The following is a 15,699-nucleotide window of genomic DNA, read 5'->3' on the forward strand; positions in this document are numbered from 1 at the left end:
CTTAAAAGGCCCACCAGAGGGAGACAACTTTTCAAGAAAAAATAAAATAAAAAATTGAAATCAATTAAGATTCATATTAAAACATCAAAATGCCTGGTCTTATGAGTAACGCGAGGCAAAAGGCATTCAACAGCAGAGCATCATATTAACATTAATTTGAAAAGACCGAATGGTTTTTCGTATGTTCAGCACCATGGACAGCTCTATCACTTTCAGATCCATTTTGCCAGGAGACAGGATAAGGAATAATTAGATTAAATAGCATTAATTGTTTCTGTTTAATTTTATTTATCTGGTATGAATGACAGTTCAGACAGGATGATGAATAAATAAGATATTTGTGCTGAAAAGCTGAAAAATACCAATGAAATTGCAATTGCCAACAAAGTTGAATGTGAGAGGGTATATATGAGGGTAAATATATATATATATGTATATGTATGTATATATATATGTATATATATATATATATATATATATATATATATATATATATATATATATATATATATATATATATGTATATGTGTATATACATATATATATATATATATATATATATATATGTGTGTATGTATGTATATATATGTATATATATATGTGTGTGTATATGTGTATATATATATATATATAATACAACAAGAACAATGTTCTTTGATGTCAACATAGGCTTAAGGGCCCTCTAGACTAGAGTCAAATATCAAACATTTATTTATTTATTTATTTATTTACTTATTTATGTCTTTCTTACTCTTTTTTTGGTACCGTTCAGCGACATTGAGTTAACATGGCCTGTAAACCAAAATTAATTGGTGGATTTAACAGAAATTGTGGATTTACCAGAACCGTGCCTTTTCTACAAGTAGTCTTCTACTCCACGTTTACTGGCCTTCACCCAAAATAATTTATTTTTGCTAATAAATGAATCAACTACGGGCTCTCTTACATACTTTTCACACGCTTTTGCGGAACCAATTATTTTAATAAACCTCTTTATATGGATTATATGGAATCAAATTTTAAAACTGACACAGTCGTCATTGTCCAGAAGAAGGCGCTGTTGATATCCTGTCGAACGCTCTCCTTCACAGCTGACATAGGCTGATGGTCCCAAATACAGACTCAAGTTTGATTATGGTACCAGTCATGATTATGAAGGTAAAAAGGTACATAATCTAATACATTATATTAATTTGATGCGTGATGTTTACTCATTTTGTTTTTATAAAGTAAAACTTATTTTGTTAAGTGTATAAAGTAATGTGTTGTCAGCGCGTCTCTATCAGAAGGGAGTTTCAAGCTTTTTGAAGGCCAATTAAATATAATCCTGATCCCCTTCATAGAATATAAAATCAATACTTATTTATACTGTGTTAGAGAAATTATTAATATTATACAGACCATGTTTTTAGCAAAATGTAATAATTGTTTGTGAACTGAAATCAAAATATGATTTTTTTAATGTTGTTGTTCTGTGTAGATTTTTTGTTGAAGCACTGAAAGTGTCTTTATACAGATGTCACTTCTTGTTTTGTTTGTGTCTGTAGGTGATTTTAACTCATAATTCAAACTCCCCCCCCCCCCCCCCCTTGTAATTCTGAGTGTATATCTCAAAATCCAGACTTTTTCTTCTTGCAGAGGTTCAAGGTTAAATCTCTCAGTCCAGATTTTTTTCTCTCTGAATCCACCCAACCATATATATATAAGAAAGGTAATTGGAACATTTTTTTCTCTCACAAAGTTGATTATATTTTTGGAATACTCAGACAAAGTCAGAACTGTTTATATATATATATATATATATATATATATATATATATATATATATATATATATATATATATATATATATATATATAGCAATTCTGAGTATATATCTTTCAATTCTGAGAGAATTATCAGAATTGCAAGGGGGAGGAAAATGACATCTTTGGTGCAAAACAACTTGACTAACATTATAAATGGACTGATGGGGAAAAAATTATTAGTACAAATATAAGACAAAGTGCGACCCTTTTAATTAATCATCTAATACAGACAGATGTCATCGTCATTGAGGTTGTGTTCTGAAAGAGTTTGGTACATGAGCTAATGGGGTCGTGCATGTCACGCAGAAAATGCTCTCTGGGAAAAAAATTGCTCAAACTGAAATGTTGGGAGCTGATTTTTTTTCAGCCCACTGACCCACTTTTCAATTGTTCTCAGCACCAGACAATAGAGACAAATGGTTTCATAACTGGTGCACAATACCTGTGTGTTATTCAGCATTATTGTTGCGCAGGTTTTTTTATGTGAAGGGCTTGTTTGGGTGTCGTTTTTGTTTTTGTGTGACATGTCTTTATGTAACCTCCCTCTGTTGCCCCCTATAATTTTGAAAAAGCTGACAATTTCTCACACACAAACTCAAGTTGCCCTCTCATTTGCTCCAATTGTGCGTCAGACCCCAAGGCTGTGACGACATGAGTGGTTTCTCACACCCTTAACTTCTGTAGAGCTAAACTACATAAAGACAGTCTTGTCTTCTGCGACTGTCCTGGGTCAGCAAATTAGTTTTGAAAAAAGTTCTTGCAATATGTATTCAAAAATATGAAATTTTTAAATGTTTTTGAAAAATTGATTTTATGCTCACCGAAGCTGCATTTATTTGATAATACAGTAAAAACAGTAATATTGTTACAATTTAAATATACGATTTTCTATTTTAATATGTAATTTATTCCTGTGATAGCAAAGCTGAATTCACATGTCACATGATCCTTAAGAAATTATTCTAATATGCTGATTTGATGCATAAGAAATACTTCTTATTATCAATTTATATGATTGTGCTGCTTAATATTTTGAATGAAACTGACTTTTTGGGGGTTAAAGATTTTTTGATAAATAGAAATTTAGAGTGGAAATGAATATATTTTCTAATATTAATGCCTTTCGTGTCTCCTTTGATCCATTAATTAATATTTTTCTTTAAAAAAAAACAATAATAATAATATTTTCATTGGTAGTGTTAGTCGAAAATATTTTCTGCAAGTATAGACACAAACTTTTATGTTTTACCTTTTGACATTACACTATTTTGACAAAACTTGTCTGTGCAGTAAATGCACAGTTGCCTCACTTCTAAAATAATGTGTTTAAACTTGGACAACAACAACAAAAACAAAAAATGTTTGGTTTGTCAAAAATATGAGCTTTACATTTTTGTGCTTTTAAACCTAATCCATTGCTTCATACACTTCCAGTCTTCTGCAAGTGCATTACTTTAGACATTAGTTTGTAAAAATCATTTTCTGAGGTTATCAACCAAATGCCACAAATCGTGTAAAGCTGAATGGTTAATTAACCAAGAACATTGCTTTAGTATGAAGTTGTCTGCTATTCATTGTTTTTTTCTGGTCACTTTTTTCTAACAGAACACTACTACTGAAAGTCTCCTCCATTGCTCTCTCCCTTTTTCCAAAACTTTTTCCTTGAATCCAGCTTTTGCCTTTAGTGCTGTGATCAGCATCTTGGAGGAGAGGGGAAGAGCACCACAAAGTGGACAAGAGAAACCGAAGGGACCGGAGGGCAGATTAATCAGGCAACATCAAAGAGAGCAGCAGGGCAAAGGGAGGGAATGGGGCAAAAGATGAATGGAGACCAGCCGCCTGTTTTTTTTTTTTACATGCCATCCCTCAGTGCTTCAGTTGGCAGTAGGATGGCAAAACCATTGTGGAGGGGCCACATGGTACGCCTGGAACACACTGTCGGCTCCTGTTATTATTCTCCATGCCAAAAAAGGAGAAGAATGGAAGAAAGGGAGACTCTTACTCTTTAATTCCATCTTTCCATTTGATATCTTTCGATCTGTTTACGTTTTTCTCTTTTTTTCAGTATTTTAAAGCATTATTCACCAGGACAACCCTTTTATATTGCTTACAAAGTGATGAATTAGATGTTGGCTTGTTTCTGTCTTCTTACCAAACATCCACACTTTATCTCATGTGGTGCTGTTTTTCAAAGTAGGTCTTTCTCTCTCTCAGTCGTTAAGTGAAGCACTTTGAAAGTGGCCTGCTGCTCCGCATGCCCTCTCTGTATTCAGTTGCTCAGTTGGCTCAAACATAACTCCAATTTGGGTCTCTCATCCTGACTGCAGACTCAGCACACGTAGATTACACAATGTTCCTGTCTTGTCCTTTAGTTGGACTCACTAATCTCTGCACACTTTGTCACAAAGCCTGTCATGAGTCCACTTTAAAGAGACACTACAACCCTGATACCATGTGACAACATAAAATTAATGTTTCATTATCACCACACCCTGCCTTATTTGAGAAAAGAACAGTCATTCAATTGTGCCATTATTTCATGAATCAATTGGAGCCAGAAAAGGTTGCAAACCACTGGCAAAAACTATTCTCTGATGATGTTTGCTTTTATAATTTTAAAAATGGAAGAAAATTCAACTATGAATTACTATGAGGGAGTAGTTTAATCTACCAGTTACCACATAATATGTTTATTTTATTTTAAAAGGAATCATTTTCATCTGAATATAAACATGTCAAGCCATTCCTATGAAACAACAGGAGAAATGAGACTTCCATATACTCTACAATGATTTAGTCGTTCTTTTATGCAGAGCTCAGCATTAGATTTGATTTTGTGAAACAGATATTGAAAAAAGTTAAAATTTGATTTTAATATTGAACTTCAGTTTGTTTTTTGAAATGTCACTGAAAAAAGTTTTCGAAAAAGATTTACAGTAGAAAACAACTTCTGGGACTGCCAAACAAATTAGCAAGCAAAACCCAAACTTTTCTACGAACCCTCTGCCACTAGAGAGTAAACAAATGATGAACTGTTGTTTTTTAATGTTGTATGTTTTTATGCAACGAAGCTATGCTGAGCTGAGAAAGATGCAATGATCTGTACTGACAATATTTTAATGGAGCACATAAAAGCGTGAAAGTGATCAAGGAGGTCGGCGTGCCTGTGATCACCACATTCGCTCGCTTTGAACTCTCAGGGAGGAGCACAATGCTCTCATTCAGAGATTGGCTGAATGACAGATGCTCCCTCTCTCGTTCTCTCTCACCCCCTCCTCTCGGTCTTTCTCTAACGTTAATGAATTCAAACAACCCGCCCCATACCCATCCAGCTCTCTTTCTCTTACCCTCTTTTTCTCTCACCACAGAACATTTCCAGCATTGGCAAGTTCCTCGTGATTTGCTCTCATCGTCTTAATGAATTCAACTGGGAGTGCATTGGCCCTGATGCCCACCCCTCAGGGAGAGGTCCAGTGCTTTTGCATATATCTGGAGGGCTGCTCCATGCTCTTCCATTGTTCCATCAGCTTCTTTCACCAACAGGTCCTCCGAGAGGAAGTGTGAGAAAAAGCTAAGCCAGCCAGGAGGTGGGACGCCTTGATACGAAAGGAGCTGATTTGTGTCCATGCAACTGTGCTTTTAAGTGGAACTTCTTAAGAAAAACTCACCTGTGGACAGGTGAAGTGGAATCATGGGTGCAATGTCACTGCTGATGTTGATGTTGATTGGTTGGTGTGGTGGGGTGCCACCAGCGAGAGAAGTGTACAGAATGCCACAGAGTGCACTTAAAGGTAGGCCAGGTATTAGTCATTTTGGCTGTTTCTACATTCTTAGAAGAAAGATACAAAACTGTCACTGGGGCAGAACCCTTTTATAAGCTATTAATATGTACACTTTAGGTAGGTTACTGATACACAGCTATATGGTATCAACATGTACCATTTAAGGGTAAATAAAGTACAAATATTTATCTTTGGATTTTGTACTTTAAGGTTCTGCCTCAGTAACTGAGAGTGTAAAACTACAAGTTGAAGATGCAATAACACTATGACATCCAAACCAACCTCATGACTATGCTTTCTTTTTCTTTTTAATAATCTTGTTGCAAAAGTGTTGCAAATGTAGAACTGCTCAAAAAATTTTTTTTAAATAAACAAACGTTCAACCAAAATGCGACCAGAGTCATTGTGTGCGACTTGTGTGCCATCACAGTGAGACTGTGTTCAGGAGTTTAGCGTAGTCACCACAGAGGCCAGAGTTCAGGCCGTTCATTAAGATCTCAATCAGCTTTGATGTCTCTCTCACTCTTTGGGATATAGAGAGGAGAGGACGGCTGAATGTGAATCGGTGTGTTTGAACTTTGTGTTTGGTGTCTTTAGTGCTGATTTGAGCATGACTTTGTTCACTTGTCCTGATGAAAAAAACATTACTGGTAAAATACTGCACACATATAGATTTTTTTATATATACATTTTTTTACATAATGTATTATATAAATGTAGTTTTATCACAGCCAGTAATACATTGAGAAACTCCCAATGGATTTGTTTTTGCTGAAGAAATCTTTTCAGACTGTTTGCAAATGTTGGAGTTCTCCCCACCTAACAGGGAACAGATGAACATTCTTGCAAGGTTCTCTTCAGCAATGTTAAAATAAAAATGTAATTCAAAGTCATCTGGTCTTTAATAACATTCTCAATGTTAGGGCAAAAAAGTTATTTTTACATCATTCACAGAATTCGTGAATTGTTCAGAGAACATTCAAAAGTAACATTATCATAATGTTTGCAAAATTATCAAATGGAATGTTCCCTTAATGTTTTTTTAACATATGCACAACCAAGAGTTTTTAAAAGTTTCATTTTTAGTATATATTTTGTTAGTTGGGTCTCTGTCCTGTAGTTTTAGTATTTGTTTATATGCATATCTGACCATTTTATTGTTGAAACAAAAATATTTCATTAATCTTCTCTAATTTACACATAAACACCAAATCAACAAAATTTTCTGCTCCGCTGAGCTAAAATGTCTAATTTTTCTTCTTTATACCTACTTTTAATGTTTTTCTTTGATTTGCTTTGTATTAAATGTTTTGAGGGATGTAATCACTATTGCTTACATCTGTTTCTGCTTCTATCTGCAGCGCTGTCTGATAGAGGAACTGTAGTGATGGAGGCGGCTCTGTCCCGCGCTCTGTCTGCCGTAGATGCTGCCGTATCGGACCGCAGTAAGGTCGAAGCTGGCTGCAGAGGGTGTGTGCCCTGCCTGTTTCAGGACTGTGGACAGCGAAACGGCGCTTGTGGTAAGCTTGAATACACATTTTATTTGACTCTTTGACTTTAAAAACGGATGCTGATGGTGGTGGTTACTCTGTAGCATCTCCAGAGGACACACAGTCAGAGCCGAGCTGTGAGGTCATATCTCGCGCCCAGAAGGAAGCTGATGAAGGAGAGCGGAGCTGGTTGCTGAGTCAGGCCTGTGGCTTCTACAGACATCGTTGCACACCTGCACAGGTGAACAAAGACCTGTGCATCAGAGTCATGGGAGAGAGCTGCAGCGCTCGGGTCCTGCAGTGCAGTCTGCTCAACACCATGCAGAACCTGGAGCCGGCCACACAGACCACAGCACAGGGTAAAAAAAAAAAAAAAAAAAACACAAAATAGAAAAGTTCAGTGAATTATGTAAACATACTAAGAACTTTCAAATGTTTCTTTAAAAATCAACCTTTAGTTTTACTGATATATAAATGATAAAGGTCCCTTTTAATGTAATTTCAGCTTTGACATTGATCATTTGGCTTCCTTTATGTAGCTGTGTGTGGCCAGCGTTTCTCCGTCTCGCAAAACCTGACACAGCCTCGCTCTCGTATCATGGGGGGATCTCCTGCTCCTCTGGGCAGCTGGCCATGGCTGGTGAACCTTCGGCTGGATGGGGCTCTGATGTGTGGGGGTGTTCTGGTTGACAGCTCTTGGGTCCTCACTGCTGCCCACTGCTTTGCTGGGTAAAAAATACATATACATGTATTACAAAATACATACCTACATAATTTAGAAACTTAATGTTAGGCGGGATATCTTCAGTGTTTGGAAGTAATTAGTTATGTGCAATGGCATTAAAGAATCTAATTACAAAATAAATAGAACTATAATAAGTTACAGTTAGTGAGAAAAAATTACAGTTACTTTTGAAAATGTCTAAAACGATTATCTGAATATTTTTACACACACATACAGATTTAATTGACATATTTCCCAAATTGCATTTACTGCTCTAAAATATGTGAGGAGGCATTTGTGTTTTATTCTTTAAGATTGACCAAGGCATTCTATCTTAGTATCTATCTTAGCTATTAAACTATTTCCCACGATCTTAAAGTAAAAATGTGTGTGTGTGTGTGTGTGTGTGTGTGTATAAAATCTTAATTCATAAAACATTTGTTAGAAATTTTGAAAAGTAATCCAAAAGTTATTAAATGTAATCAGTTACATTAATAAAATAATTGAGATACACGGCTTATTACATTTTTAATAGGGTAACTTGTAATCTGCAACCTAATACATGTAAAAAATAACCTTCGCAACTGTTGCATTTCTACTTTAAAATCTCGCTATTGGTATGGATAAGAAATTTTCCACTGAAGGCACTAAATGATTTTGCACTTTTATAGACCTCACGTAGCCCTGCCCCTTTTCAGCACTGCGCTCGTTGTCTTCTGTCCTATGGTTTGTATTTCCACAGCGTAAGGTCAAAGTCAAAAGAAATGTATGAATGAAACGCTAGTTTTTAAATCTTCCTGGTCAACTGACATTTGTTGTTACTAACACTATGATCATTATAATGAACATGATAACTTTCATTAGCTCTACAATAAGTCAAAACACTTCACCAGCTAATTACTCTTTAACAGTGAGCTCCCGCAAAAATGTAAGTTTTTCTGTGCATTTGTCTCTCTGATGCATAAGGTCTATAAAACAGGTGGATTGTTTTATTAGCGACTTGTTGTAAAATAGGTGAACAATACACAATTTTAACAGCAATTAAATGTGCCATAACATTAAAAATAAATAAATTGTGCTTTGTGGTACTGTTCCATTTGTGAATGAACTTATGTACTTATTTTGTGAACATATAAAATGTATCTCCCCAAACAGGAGCCGTGGTGAGAGTTACTGGACAGCTGTAGTGGGAGAGTTTGACCTCACAAAAACTGACCCTGATGAGCAGATCATGAAAGTCAATCGCATCATCGCTCATCCAAAGGTAAACATAAAAAAACTTTGTTGTAATACTATATATCTAAAAATATTTAAAACAATGCAGAATGTTTTATTATTATTAAATGTGTCCCATCTGTGTCCAATGTTTTCCTCTTGGTGTAGTTTAACCCAAAGACATTTAATAACGACATTGCCCTGGTAGAGCTGAGTTCTCCAGTTATTCTGTCTGAACGGGTCACACCTGTCTGCTTGCCCTCTGACCTCGATCCACCGGCTGGTACACCCTGCTTGGTGGCCGGCTGGGGTTCTTTGTATGAGGGTAAGACAATCTGCATAGCTAATATTTTAGAAAAAGAGCTCAGTAATATCACACAATGTTTGCTTAAAATGCCGTGAAGTGTTATGTTATGTTTGTCTTGATTCTCTGTATGAGTGTAGACGGACCCTCTGCAGATGTGGTGATGGAGGCAAAGGTGCCCCTGCTGACTCAGAGCACCTGTCACAGTGCACTGGGGAAGGAGCTGCTCACGAACACCATGTTCTGCGCTGGGTACCTGTCTGGAGGCATTGACTCATGCCAGGTATCTCCACGTTATCATCCTAGCTTGCATTATGAACACCACACCTGATGAAGAAACATCATATCTGCTTCATAAGCACTGCATCTGACTTGAATATGTCTACAGGGTGATTCTGGAGGGCCGTTGATCTTCCAGGACAGTTTATCAGGACGGTTTCAGCTGTTTGGCATCACCTCTTGGGGGGATGGCTGTGGGGAGAGGGGAAAGCCTGGCGTTTACACACGGGTCACCGCCTTCTCTGATTGGGTCATGACAGAGATACAGAGTGAGTTGCTCAACATGTTGCACACACAATACTAAAACAAAGAAATCTCCACTGCCTTGAGTTTAAAACCCTCCTACTCTTTCTGTGAAAGGTAACACATCCAAATTGTGTGGAAAGCCACAAATCCTGCAAAATCTTTTTTTATATTCCATTCTCCAAATTCCAGAGTCTTTTGGGAGTCGGGAGCCCACATGTCCTGAGCTGCTTAAGACAACAGAGCTGTCTGAAGAACAGCAGATGTTAGAATTCACCACGCTCTGCCACTTCTACACACTATCCTGCTCTCCAACCCTCGACCCCTCTGCCTGCCAGCGTCTCGCTCAGGACAAATGCCAAAGCCGGTTTAAAAAGTGCCGTAAGTCATCCAGACCAAATTACATATTTCAACAGAATTAACCTACAGTACAGTACAGTACAAGTGCTACTTTGGATGTGCATACTCATTATTTAATATGAAAATTTTCCAGTGTTTGGAATAATAGTAAAGTCAGTATACTATGAAGTAACATAAATGGAAATATGTAGTTTTGTTGACTAGCTCTGCACCTTAAAAGAGTGTATTCTGTGATGCTTTTTAAACGGCATCGAAGGAGTTTTGCATGTACGTTGGACACTTTTTGGCTCACTTCTATGAAATTCATCAATTTAAAAAAATGTGAATTTAAACTAGTTTTAAAAGAAATCTACATGTAACTTTAACTTTAACTTTAAGCTCATAAATTTATCCTAGTGAAAAGTAAATACTGTAAACTAAAGTGTTTTTGATTTCATGTTAAGTAAACTTAAATTGGGGGTGAAATGCTCGTTTTCACTCAATAGCAGAAGTGCACTTAGGACCCATATAAGGAAATTCCGCTCCATCTAACGTCACACAGAGCCATACTCGAAAAAAACATTCAGAAACTTGTGACAAACCGGAAGGAGTATTTTTGGAACAGAAACAATCCTTCAAACGTACAACTTAATTTTTGAAACTTTGTCCATGTTTAGCATGGGAGTCCAACTCTTTAACAGTGTAAAAAACTCAGTATGCATGAAATAGCATTTCACCCCCCCTTTAAGGTGCACTTTAAATATCTTGCTTTTAAAGACTGATATTATTCAAAGATCATAAAATCCTCATCAGTAGTGATATTAGGCTTAAAATTAAGAAATGTGCGTTATTCACAAGTGATACTCCAAATAAAGTTTAATTTCCATTTTATAAAGACTCAAACAATATGTCAGTAAACATAAATAAATAGATTTTAACTATGCTTACATTTAGTCATTTCATGGTGTACTTTTAAAAAATAACGTAAAAACAGTAAAACAGTGTTTTATTTGAATATATTTTAAAATATATTTCCCTTTCCTCCAACTACTGCCTTTCTCACCGTCCACTGTCTTTCTCTTTACAGAGCTGCATTCCTTCCTGCAGACTCTGCTGGACTTGCTTCAGAGGGCCGATGACTATATCAGAGATAAAGTCGATCTGACCTTCTTCACTCAGACTCTTCCTCAGTTGGTGGAGAATGTGTACAGCTCTGCTCATATACCACGAAGACGCAGAAATGCATTTGAAACAGGTAGAGCCATTAAACTTTCCTGATTTTTTGCTTCAATCAGAGCACATGAGTATGTATACAATGCGTTCCAGAATGAAATATCTTTCAGAATCTGTATTTATTATTCTCCATTTTGTTATACATCTAACCAACAAATTATTCTCAAAGAGCAGGTAGGCCGGCCAGCACTATTCCAGAAAGTGGGCCCCCTGGTGGACGACTGGGAGAGCTACCTTACAGGCATTGCTGAAGATCTGGATCAAAACAAAGAACTGAAGAACTCACAGGAACTGTCTCAGGAGCAACAACTCTTCACACCGGTAAACGTGTCTAACTTAAACTATGGCTTTAGATATGATGGAGCAGCATTTCACAATGAGCTAACGCTGATGGTCATTTGATGAAATTTTCAGGATGAGGACAGTGAAAAAGCACCTCTTCAGCAGCTCGACAGATCACTGCGCTCCTCCATTGCTATCCTGCGTTCCAAACTAGAATCATTGCACATTCCTGTCATACCAGAATTGGACTACCAACTGTTTCAGAGGGATTTCCCCATTACCAGCACTGGAAAACAACAACAGGATAATCGTGCCAAATCTAGGGAGTCTGTATTGTCAGCTGACATTTTGACTGCTCTGATATATAAAGCTCTGAGAGGAAGCGGCACAGGGAGTGTCACAGGACGTCCGGTGATGACAGCATCCCCTCGGGATGACATGGATACAACATCCAGATCTGTGGAGCCTTCAACACAACCGCTGAAACTACTCAAGAACCAGGAACCTTCTGACTCAGTGCTTGAAAAACACCCTGTCCCTACCCAGATGCCCTTGCTTCAACAGCCACTCTTCAAAAGTAAGAGTTAATAATGAACAGCTGAGTGCCAAAATATTGAGGAAGAATAACAGGAAACTTTAATTCATAAAAGTTGTTAAAAGGACTTTTCTGCAATTACTGGATTTTTTTTTCACCTGTTAAATTCAAATCATATATACTTTTAAAAAGAATTAATGTAAATACAAATACAAAAATAAAAGCTTCAGACTAAATTTAACATTTCAAAGACATTAGGACAATCAGGAATATTAATATAGTAAGCCTAATATATATTTATAAATAAAATGATTATAATTATTTGAATTAATTACAAAAAAATGCATTATTCATTTAATAAAAATAAAGACTAATTATTGTTTCAGAGCTCCTGTGGAGGAGAAAGAGAGATCTACACAAGCGACAGAAACGAGGAGCCAGTGAAAAAGGTACAGTTTCTCGTTTCATTTACATTTTGCATTTCTATTCATTGGAAATTGTGTCATAGAGCCTACACACGTCAGCTGTGCCATTCATATGATTTGGAGGAATATGAGGTTAACATTAGATTTATATTAAGGAATCTGAGTTTTTATTATTTACTGTTTTTAAAGGCTTTGTTCTCTGTGTTTTGTAGTTTGCTCAGGAGTGACTGAATCAGCTCAGCTGGTCAGCACCACCAACGAGATGTACAACTGGATCCTGTCTGTTCCTTCTAACAGCATAAACATGATCTTCCAGGAGGTGAGTGTGTGTGTGTCGAGGTACTAGACACACTCTGCAGAAGTTGTATTAGATGATAATATATACGCTACTGTTTAAAAGTTAGGGGTCTTTAAGTTTTTGTAATATTGAAAGTAGTCTCTTATTCTCACGAAAGCTGCTTTTATTTATTATTATACAGTTATATTACTAATCAGTTATTCTTGTGATGGCAAATCCATCACTCATTACTCCATTCTAATAAATCATTCTAATATGCTGATTTGCTTTTCAAGAAACATTTCTTCTTATTATCAATGTTAAAAACAGCTTAATATTTTGGTTTTCAAGGATGCTTTGATGAGTAGAAAGTTCAAAAGACAAAAAAAATACTATAAATGCCTTCTACATTACCTTCACTTTTGATAAATTTAATGCACCTTTGTTAAAAAAAAATCTATATAATTTTTTGTTAAATCTACTTACCCCAAACGTCTGTAATTTATGTTATGTTTCTGTGGTGCTGGATTTTAATTTTGTATGTATCTCTTTATGTGTGTTCATCATCTCAGGTGCTGGTTGACCTGAATTCTAAGAATGAACGTGGTTTGTATCAGTCACGGATCAAGGCCACTGTTGGTGGGCGACCTTTGACCTTTTATAGCTTGGTGGGTTTAGAGAATGAGGCTTTCTACCGCAGCATGCCACGCATCATCGCCATTGCCTTTGGTGCTCTAAAAACGTAAAACACACTCATGTATGCTGCTGAAATTATACTTGAGCTGAAATGGCATCCCCAACATTAAACGTTATTACATCCTTGACTCTCTAATATGATCTGCTGCTATGAAAATGACTGGAAGGGGCCTCTTTTCTAGAGTCATCACAGAACAGCTGCCACTTTTGAGTTGGTCATTGCATACTGAGACTGGACTGACGGTGACTGTATGTCCACCCTGACTTAACTTATTTCACAGGGACAGAGGTTGATCCTCCTGTCTGTGCTGCAAACTGTACAGATATTATATTTGATGTTTGTTATATATTTATTTGTATTTTTTATATGAAAACAAAAATCAAGAATAAAATGGAGTGAAAGATTTAACCATATTTAAATAAAGGTTGTTCTCATGAGCTTGTCAAGAACTCTTTTTTTAATTACCTATATATATATATATATATATATATATATATATATATATATATATATATATATGACAGTGCATTGATAAAATAAAAATACCATTGTGGTATACAGTATGAGCTACAATATTTTTTTTATTAAATTGAGCAATTCACTTTCATTTTAACCTCCCTCTTTCTTCCTTTCTTTTTCTTTTTCCCATTCCCCTTTATTCCTTCTTTTCTCATTTTTGCTCCTTCCCCTTCTCCTCCTTTCACTTTTTAATTTTTTCACTTCCTTTTTTTTTCCAGGTGTGTATTTCACACCATTCTAATCTTAGCACTACTACTGCTGACTCTCATGTAACAATTCTATTTCAGATTTATGGGAAAAGGAAGTAACGTCTGCCAGAAATCCCCTTATTTAAAGGCTTGTTTACCTTCCCTGAATCTGCACTTGCTATGATCATGTCAGTTCGTGGCAGCTGAACATCTCTGTCAGGAGGAAGCAGTGCTGGAACTCAGGGGGTCTTTTTTGGCTCAGATTTAGTGTCTGAGGGGTTTTAGTATACGGGAACTGTCCTAATTGTGCTGTTCCACAACAGGTGTCCCTACATTACTAACAAACATCATTCTGATTCTTTATTTGGAGCTGATGACAATCCTCTGGGCTTCAGAATGAGCACTAAAGATTCTGGAGGATCCTAAAGGAACACTGAGAAATGCCATGACTGCATGCTTGATAGTTGACAGTTGCAGCTCATTGTCTGTTCCACCTTTAAAAAGAATTCGTAAGAGGTTTCTTAGGTGCAATGTAAATTCACTTTCAGTGCCAATCAACTGTAGCTTCACAGTTTGACATGTTTATATAATCCTTGAGTGTGTTTCGGGATCAGTTTGGGCCCCCTGTACTTCTGAATGGACAAAAATAATGCATGAGATGGTGTGGTGGATGCCAGAAGTACTGTCACAGAAGTGTTGCAAACAGCTGTTGTGTTGATATGTTCTTGCGTAATGATTGACAGGATTGGATGATCTAGCTACTCTTGCACTCTAGTTTAGAATTTCACTTTAATCTCTTGCAAATCTCGAATCTCTGCCAGATACTGCAAGGATTCCATTATATTCTATTCGGATGGAATTATATGGAAATAGTTTGTATCAATAAGCCCTGCATCTCTGATCCTCAAACAAACAGCCAGTCTAGAATCCATCATTCCAAAATTCCAAAGTGTTAAAAATAAACCCCAGCACTCAATGGTGAAGGATTGTAATGGTACAGGGTGGCAACACGTGATATTTCTGAACTCTCTGTCTATGATCAAATATTATGAACCCTTGTTACCTGTAAAAATTACAGCTTTACTCATTAAAAACATAGTTTAATCACAGGATGTCGAATAAAGCATCCATCCATCAATCAATCCCCATCCTTTGTTCATTGCTTAGTCTGTCTGACCATCTGTTTTTATATTTATTCATTTGTTTGTTTGAACTGTTCATTTACACTGGACACCCAGTGAACCAGCTTATGAGGCAATAATAACCTATATAATAATATTCAGATTTTCAGCTCATATACTTGAAATTGCTGTTTAACTGGAACTCTTTTGTTCCACTACCTGAAATAGTATATTTTTT

General features: G+C 36.3%; 1 protein-coding gene across 1 annotated transcript; it reads left to right on the forward strand.

Moving 5' to 3' along the window:
- The first annotated feature begins 5,135 nt into the window (after nt 1-5,135).
- LOC127951510 (serine protease 56-like) lies at nt 5,136-14,070 on the forward strand. Its single transcript, XM_052549405.1, has 15 exons — nt 5,136-5,599; nt 6,952-7,110; nt 7,185-7,439; nt 7,620-7,809; nt 8,960-9,068; nt 9,188-9,344; nt 9,464-9,606; nt 9,712-9,871; nt 10,038-10,226; nt 11,272-11,439; nt 11,587-11,738; nt 11,832-12,276; nt 12,621-12,683; nt 12,872-12,978; nt 13,509-14,070. Exons 1-15 carry the CDS (start codon nt 5,500-5,502, stop codon nt 13,680-13,682), a joined length of 2,571 nt encoding a protein of 856 aa, XP_052405365.1. The 5' UTR covers nt 5,136-5,499; the 3' UTR covers nt 13,683-14,070.
- The last annotated feature ends 1,629 nt before the right edge of the window (nt 14,071-15,699 follow it).

This window comes from Carassius gibelio, chromosome B2, assembly GCF_023724105.1.
Source record: "Carassius gibelio isolate Cgi1373 ecotype wild population from Czech Republic chromosome B2, carGib1.2-hapl.c, whole genome shotgun sequence".
Classification (NCBI taxonomy): domain Eukaryota; kingdom Metazoa; phylum Chordata; class Actinopteri; order Cypriniformes; family Cyprinidae; genus Carassius; species Carassius gibelio.